The sequence below is a fragment of the Octopus bimaculoides genome, chromosome 2 (assembly GCF_001194135.2).
Source record: "Octopus bimaculoides isolate UCB-OBI-ISO-001 chromosome 2, ASM119413v2, whole genome shotgun sequence".
Lineage (NCBI taxonomy): Eukaryota > Metazoa > Mollusca > Cephalopoda > Octopoda > Octopodidae > Octopus > Octopus bimaculoides.
Genome location: NC_068982.1, coordinates 184,127,803 through 184,136,479, shown reverse-complemented (window position 1 = coordinate 184,136,479; position 8,677 = coordinate 184,127,803). Strand labels below are relative to the sequence as shown.

The window sequence follows — 8,677 nt, the reverse complement described above, 5'->3', positions numbered from 1 at the left end:
AACTACGGGCACTGTCATCTGTAAGAAAGTGTGAGAGAGCAATACTTAGTTCTATTAAACAACATCATCATTTAACGTCCGTTGTCCATGCTGGCATGGGTTGGACAGCTTGACTGGGCTGGCATGCTCGAAGGTTGCACCAGGCTCCAGTCTGATTTGGTATGGTTTTCTATTGCTGGAAGCCCTTTCTAATGCCAACAACTCCAAAAGTGCAATGGGTACTTTTACGTATCACCGACATGGGTGTCATTTGCATGACACTAGTATCTACCACGACTGTGATTTTGCTTGGCTTGGTGGGTCTTCTTCTCAAGCACGACATAATGCCAAAGGTCTTGGTCATTGCCTCCGTGAGGCCCAACACTCAAAAGGAGCTCAGCCACTTTGCCTCCATCAGGCCCAACGCTCGAAAGGAACTCAGTTACTATGCCTCCATGAGGCCTAACACTTGAAAAGAGCTCAGCCACTTTGCCTCCATCAGGCCCAACATTCGAAGGTTGATAATAGCAAAAACAAAAACCAAACATTTCTTTTGGTTATATTTTTCAGACCGTTTAACCCTTTTGTTAACATATTCCTGTCAGCAGGCACTGATTTTGTTTCAATTAATTTTGAAAATAATGAGGAATTTAGTAAAATAACTTCATCATTACTAAACTGGTGTTTGGAACACAAATTAACATAAAATTTTGATGGAAAGTTTTTAGATCGCTTTTAAATAAATTTGTAACATAAAAACAAGAGCAGTTTCAGGTGGGTTGGTACCAAAATGGCTAAGGAGTTTTAAGTCATGCTTGGGAGGTGGTTAATAGTGAGTATGAACCTGATCTGAAAACTGATCCAATTTATTACATATATCAAAATAAGTAAGCCTAGTTAAACTACCATTGCCATCGTCATCACCTGTTTTCTATGTTGAGATAAACTGGACTCCTAGACAGGTCAGAGGGTCAGATCTTGTTTCTTCTTTTTCTTCATCACCATCATCATCATTTAATGTTTGTTTTCCATGCTGGCATGGGTTGGATGATGTTCATACATTTCATTTTTGGCATTCATTTCTATGGCTGGATGCAATTTCTAATACCAACCATTTTAGAGTGTACTGGATGTATTTTATCAGAGACCTTTTGAGCAGGATGGGCTATTCAACTTGAAGAAAATTCTAACTGAGCCCAACATGCAAAATCATGTGCTGTTTATCTTGATATGAGATCACCATGTTGTGCACATCTGGTTGTGATGCATGTGCCTGATGTACCCCTGGTGTTCAAAATTAAAATGAATAAAACCATGGAAACAGAAATTCAAAATATGAATGAGGAAATTCTGTGTTCCTTTTTAGATAAAATAACTTCATCAGCTACATCAATCTTTATAAATTAATAATAATAATAATCCTTTCTACTGGAAGTACAAGGCCTCAAATTTTGGGGAAGGGATTAAGTCGATTACATTGACCCTGGTGTTTCAGTGGTACTTAATTTATCAGCATTGAAAGAACAAAAGGCAAAGTTGACCTTGGCGGAATTTGAACTCAGAACGTAACTGCAGATGAAATACTGCTTAGCATTTCACCCGGCATGCTAACAATTCTGCCAGCTCACCGCCTTCAATAATAATAATAATAATAATAATAATAATAATAATACTGACCTATATGTTCTGGACCAATACCGGATGCTGAACGTTCAAGCTGCTGAATGTGTAACATCACAGCCTCATCAAAAACATGACACATATGCTCTAGAACAGCATGTCTGGCAGCTGGTAGTGTACGTAGCAGAAACAAGGCAGATTTAGCCAGACTTTCTTTGTTCACTTTACCATCATAGACAGTGCCACGTAGAAAATGCCGAACCTCATTTAGGATGTCCTGGCAGAATGAAAGAGGAGAATGGTGACTGATTAGGTTGCGAGAGCCAAGAACTTGATTGTGTGTATGTGCATAAGTGTGTATAAATATGCTACATGTGTTGTCTGCGTGTGTACAGGTATGCATAGATGTTGCCTTGTGCATACAGGATGTATACAGGATGCCTATGTGTATAGGTACGTATACAGGCTGCCTGTGTGTGTGTACATATGTATACATGTTGTACATTTTGCCTGTGTATATAGGTATGAATGTATAAATGTTGCCAGTGTGTATACATGATGCCTGTATGTATATCATATGTATATATATATATCATCATCATCATCGTCCCCACCTCTCTCCCTTTCGTTTTCTCTCTCATCCTTTCTCTAATTCTTTTTGTCTCCCCTTCACTGTTTTCTATCTGTCTGTCTATCTCTCTCTCTTTCCCTCTTCCTCCTTTACTCTCTCTCTCGTTGCTCACACATGACCATCGTCCATCTTTCCTTTCCTCACGTGATCATCTTTATTTTCCTCCAGTCTCTTGTGCAGTCCAGACGCATTCTTATCTGTCTCCTCTCCTATCTTTTCTCTTATCAAAGAATCTTCTTCCAGCGTTCACTACCTTATCTTGTTTGAGGTAAGGTATCTCTGCAGGGATCTCTTTTAGGTCCCCTGTTGTTTATTGCATACATTAATGTAATAAAGGCTACTTGAAGCACATTATTGTGTTAAAATATGCAGAGGGCATTAAGCTGTCTTTGAGGAAAAAACAAAAAGAGAATGGAATTTATACTCTATAGATCTTTCCTGCAATCTAACCTGGACACAGTGCACCACTATACATTTTGGGAGGAAAAAACCTCAAATTTATCTACTCCCATCACAACACCCACTGTAAGAAGTCTATTGGTCAACAATGGTCTGCACTGGGTGAACTACATTTCTAAAATCATCAAAAAGCCATTAGGTAGGGGAGCTCTGAAAGGGGTCTCAGGGAGTAGTATCCCTGCCTTCCTGAGCTAGTTTTCCACCATATTTCTTAAAAATCATGGTAGAGTCCTTGGTCTTGGGACTATTCATGTTGTAAAAGTTTGATAGTTGTAATAGAGACATTAGTCTCTCTCTATCACCTTTCAACATAATTATATATTAAGGAAGAGTAGAACAATTTAACAACATAATAAAAATAAGTTTTATTTTTGATGATGCTTGGTTTTATATATCCTGTTACTCAGCTTAGCAGCCGCTAATTAAGTCGTAATTTGGTATTGGAAGGGTAAGGGCTTCCTTGATGCCTGCCAGAGGAGCAAGTAGCTATCACATTGATGGCATTGTGGTGAAGAGTGCTTCGTTGAGGAGCAAGGTGTTGTCACGTCGAAGGTCTCTCACTCAACTGCCTCACAAAGTGAAACCAACTCTTTAAGTACCAGTTTTACTACGCATGCGCACTCGAGGGGCTTCCGGTGGTGAAGTCCTTTGCGCATGCGCAGAATAGTACTTCCTCAATGGCGGCTATAATTTCGCGCCACTACAATGTCTAGAGGTTGGGGGTAAGCAAGGGCATGCTCCCCATAGAGAATCCAGCTCCAAAAAAGTCTCGATAGCAAAGGAGAATGGGCACCAGCCAACCCAAAGGTTGGGGTGGACTGCACCTGCCTACCTCGGCTGTTATGGCATTGAGGTAAATCCAGCTACCCCGCCCCCCGTTAACAGGGACAAAACCCGGATTTAAAACACTGATGATGAAAAAAAGCCATTGAATAAGACTTTTGTCAGCCACTCACCAGCTATTCAAAACAATTTATGACTAAGGTACATCCACAGAGTCTGCATCTGCACTCTGGAATCCCCCACCTTGTCCAGAATATCAATCTGCTGGAAACTGTCCAGAGGCGTACATCTAGACACATACCCTCTGTCAGTCACCATATCTATAACATATTGCTTGTCTGGACATCAATACAGCTGACTTAGAAGAAGCCAACAAGATTATCCACCATCATTCCAACAACTTTGTACTACCTTCTGGAATTAAATACCTCTATCAAAAAACAGTGCAACGTCCGTGGCTTTTGGAAACATTTTTCCCGCCCGGAATTTTCGAAACCTGGAATAAACTACCTGCATCAGTTGTTAGCTGTTAGGACACAGTATCCTTCAAAAATTCCATGCTTCCCAAAATTGCCAACACTATTCCTGGCTCTTTTACTATTCACTTTTCTGTCATTTTGTGTTTTATTGTGTACTGTGACTTTTACAGAGAGTTGTTGAGTACCTGAGCCAATGTATACAATAAACTCATAATTACTATTTTTTTTTTTGTGCGTGTGTGTGTGTTCACACGCAAGATTTTCTTCCATTATATAATTCCATTCACATTTCGAAAGTATTTTAAAAATCGACTTTCGTACTTGACCACTCCTCTACCGAACAATGAAAAGCATAGTTGATCTCGGCGGGATTTGAACTCAGAACGTAAAAGGAACTAGCTAAATACCTACTGCAAGGCATTTTGTCAGACGCTCTACCGATTCTGCCAATATGTGTGTATTCATGTCTATCTATATCTGGTGGCATGTATATGATTAGATATACAGATATGTGTGAGAGAGAGGAGAGAAAGAGAAGAGAAGAGAGAGAGATATACACATCGTAGTACACAATGACAGGAAGAGAAAAATCACAACACGATGGCTACACACAAATACTAAAACTATAAACAAATAGAAGAAAAGTGGAATTAGATCGTATAGTTCAATAAAAATGTTGTATCAGTATAGACTAATGCTGACTGCCTAAAATGAAAGCAGTGCTATTTACCTGTGAGGTGAAATTCATGCTGGTACCTAACTCAGCATTCGCCGTCATTGCTGCCATTTTTTTTAAAAATAAAGCCGGCTTTCGCAGCCACACTTTCGTATCTAACATTCTACTTAATTGTTTTATCCTGTAATTTTTATGTTTGTTAACTTTTACTCGCTTTTTCTTTTACTCACCCTCTCTCTCTATCTCTTTCACTGTTTCTTTGTCTCTTTCTTATTTTCTTTCTCTGCCTTTTACTTTGCATCTTAATCTTTTTCTTTATCTCTTTCTACTTTCTTTCTATCTCCCTCTCTCTTTTTCTCTGTGTTACTTTAAGTCTCCCTTAGTCTTTGAAAAAAAAGGGCCACACAACTGATTGGCATAAAGTCACTCATCCAGTTGATCCGATCAACGGAACAGCTTGCTCGTGAAATTAACGTGCAAGTGGCTGAGCACTCCACAGACACGTGTACCCTTAACGTAGTTCTCGGGGGAATTCAGCGTGACACAGAGTGTGATAAGGCTGGAAGAAAGAGTGAGAGAAAGTTGTGGTGAAAAAGTACAGCAGGGTTTGCCACCACCCCCTGACGGGGCCTCGTGGAGCTTTAGGTGTTTTCGCTCAATAAACACTCACAGCGCACGGTCTAGGAATCGAAACCGCGATCCTTCGACCGCGAGTCCGCTATTCTAACCACTGGGCCACTGCGCCCCTTCCTGGCATTTACCAGAGTCTAAATAGTAATACTTAGCATAGACATAGGATTACAAATCTGTGGAAGGGAACGCGGATCTTTCTGAATTGACGGGCACCACTTTTCAATTCAGAAAGATCCGGGAACGCTCAACACACAATTTATTCACTGACTTTCTTAAACCCTTTGCTATCTTTGGAGCAAAGGCCAGCGACGATTATTCTCCACTGTTACCCAGTACACTCTGCGGAGTGGTTGACATTAGGAAGGGTATCCAGCCATAGAAACCATGCCCATGTAAGGAACGACCGTGCGAACTCAAAAAGGAGAAATGGTGACGAATGGAAAAACAGAGGACTCCTTGTATTTAAACGTGTCACACGGTCGAACACACAATAATATATCAATGATGATATATATGATATGTTATGCGACGATAACATAGATGACCAGTAATGAAAGACCACAACCGTATTAGATGAATAACAGAGATATTTATTATGGCGTTAAAGATGTATGTCTGTGTGTGAGTGTGAATGCGACATATAATAACATAATCAAAGACAGGCCGTCATACAAAGAAAAGTACGTATGTGATACATGTGTGTGAGTTATTACAGCAGATGGAAAGAGAGTCAATAACACGTGAGCAGTTATACCAGTTCTTTAGTACACTATAGGAAAAGTTCTGTATGTGAAAGTCAGGGGGCTGAGTGTGGCACAGCTGATCACTAGTTGTGATGTCGTGGCATCGATGCCGGGCCGTGATTCTTGTTATACAGATGTTCGTCGCTGGCTGAGAATCTCTTGTCTGTTTATTATCGTGGTGAAGCTAAGTCACCTAACAGAATCGAAGAGAGAGATGTGCCGCGGAGGTTTGGTTTGTCTTGTCAAAAAGTGATCGATCATCTCCCTTTGACCTTCGACCTTAGAATGTCAGGCGAAGTTCAACTGGTCAGTATCTGACCTATTTAGGTACAAACTCTGCTGCAGTATGTATGTCCTTCTAGTTGCCACGATTCTTATAAATAGAGTGGTCAGCAAGACGTCAGGACACACAGGGACAGACAGACAGGGAGACTGCTACTATGAGACCTCTGCTAATGTGAGACAGAGATTTTCCTCCGGCCAAGCAAGATGAGAGAACGAACACACACACACATACACGAACATATCCTGGTTCCATCATTTGTCTAGCAACTCGAAGCAAGTTGTTAAAATTGAATGTAGTGGCTATTAATATTTATTAACTCCAGCTAATAAAAATGTTATAATTGAATCAGTTACAACTTTGTCATTTCTAAGGCAAACACATGCATATCGCACCGACACTCAAAAAAACACACTACATTCTGGTGACTCCACTACACCCAGACAGATAACATAGTCTGGTGTGGTCCCTGGCCTTAATAGTTCTTGTCAAATCGTTCAACTCATGAAAAACAGATGTTAAATGATGATGATGATGTTACCGACCCACACCACTATTATTCTAATGTCTCTACCATCATTCGTCCATACAACCATCATCTGTTGTCACTACTATCTGCTCTCATTACATAGCTATACCACCATCAACTACTTGCGTTCTCGCTTTCACCACATCTATAATATCACCACTCACGTGTGCAGAGAGAAACTTGCTGAGAGCTGACATTCCGGGAAAGAACGACTGGGAGCTAGGATTAACATGGGGCCTGGTGCGATGGACTCGACAAGGTTCACTAGAGGAGGAGAGCCGAAAGGGATGGGTGTGCCTGTGTGGAGGTAATACGAGTCCTGCGAACTCCAAAGAGCAAAGGTTATCATAGTTGCATAAAAATGACCGTATATAGAAAACTAATTTTAGAGTGGATTGTGGGTATTCGACATCTACTTCTAGCGCAGGTGCTGGTTATTTCCAGTATATATATGTGTGTGTGTGTGTGTGTGCGTGCGTGCGTGCGTGTGTGTGAGTGCGTGTGTGTGTATATGCGCGTGCGCGGGCATGTGTTGTCTACGCACGCTTAATCTATATTGATATATTAGTTGCAAATTTTGATACAAGGCCAGCAGTGTCGGGGGATGGATTAAATCGATCACCAGTAAACAACTAATACTTATTTTAGCGAGCTCAAAAGGATGAAAAGCAAAGTCGACCTCGGCGGAATTTGAACTTTAGACGGACGAAATACCGCTAAACACCCTGCCCGGCGTGCTAACGAATCTGCCAACTCACCAGCTTCAGTGTACATAAATTTATTGATTTCAAATTTTGACACAAAGCCAGCAACTTCGGGGGTGGGTATAAGTCGATTGCATCCACTCCAATACTTAACTAATTCTTATTTCGTCGATATAAATTTTTTTAGAAACACGTCGGTAACTGAAGGTAAGGGGAACAACTCTTGCTGTACAACTCGATAGGAAAAACTTTTAATGGTTATGTCGTCATTGAATCTGCTAGAAACAGCAGCCAATTGATGATTGAAATCATTTTTGAAATGCTTACTATACATCTCCATAAGAATTCTCACATCTCTCTCCTCCCCCTTCTCTCTCTCTCTCTCTGCCTTGATTCCTGTCGATACCGCGCAGTTCTCCTTTCATTTTCGTGATATTTTTGTTTCACATAGAGGTTGAAGTCACTCATCATTAATATGCTCCCAAAAATGTGTGTCTTTGGAAAAAGGACTTGACTTTGTTGAGACACTCTTCAAAGCACTGTAGAGGTACTTGAGTTGGTCAACGATGGTCATGTCATTAACATTATTAAATCTGGTGGGTACAGTTAAATGAACGACTACAACTGTATCAGTTAGAACTTCATGTAGATGATCATTATCCAGTCCGCTTCTATTATATTTATAAACAATTTATACTAGTGCTTATAACATTCTCATAATTTTATTATATACAGATACAGATTCAGGGTAGACGTTGGAAAATATATCCTTCGCAAATCATGGAGAAAAACGGCTTGCTATTTGGTATTCGCTTCGTGCCTTTCAGACAGTGTGATACTTGTATTTCAAGTTCAGCATCCTTATATGCACATATATATACGTATATGTACATCTATACGTATATATGGGCACAGGACGTCATGAAACTTTGCCTCCCAACCACATGGTTTCAGGTTCAGTCCCACTGCGTGATACCTTCGGCATATGGTTCTACTATAGTCTCGGGCCGACTAAAGCCTTGTGAGTGGATTTGGTAGATGGAAACTGAAAGAAGCCCGTCGTATATATATATATACACAAATATATATATATATATATATATATATATATATATATATATATATATATATATATATATATATATATATATATATTTG

General features: G+C 40.1%; 1 protein-coding gene across 1 annotated transcript in view; it reads right to left on the bottom strand.

The window, feature by feature from the left end:
- The window catches only part of LOC106883871 (integrator complex subunit 5), a 46,233-nt gene extending 41,413 nt beyond the window's left edge, over nucleotides 1-4,820 (bottom strand). Inside the window, exons 1-3 of the mRNA XM_014935010.2 lie at nucleotides 4,682-4,820; nucleotides 1,657-1,876; nucleotides 7-18 (exon numbers count right to left, since the gene is read on the bottom strand). Of these exons, the coding sequence (XP_014790496.2) occupies nucleotides 7-18; nucleotides 1,657-1,876; nucleotides 4,682-4,789 (340 nt within the window). The 5' untranslated portion in view covers nucleotides 4,790-4,820. The remainder of the gene's footprint in view (nucleotides 1-6; nucleotides 19-1,656; nucleotides 1,877-4,681) is intronic.
- Nucleotides 4,821-8,677: the final 3,857 nt, after the last annotated feature.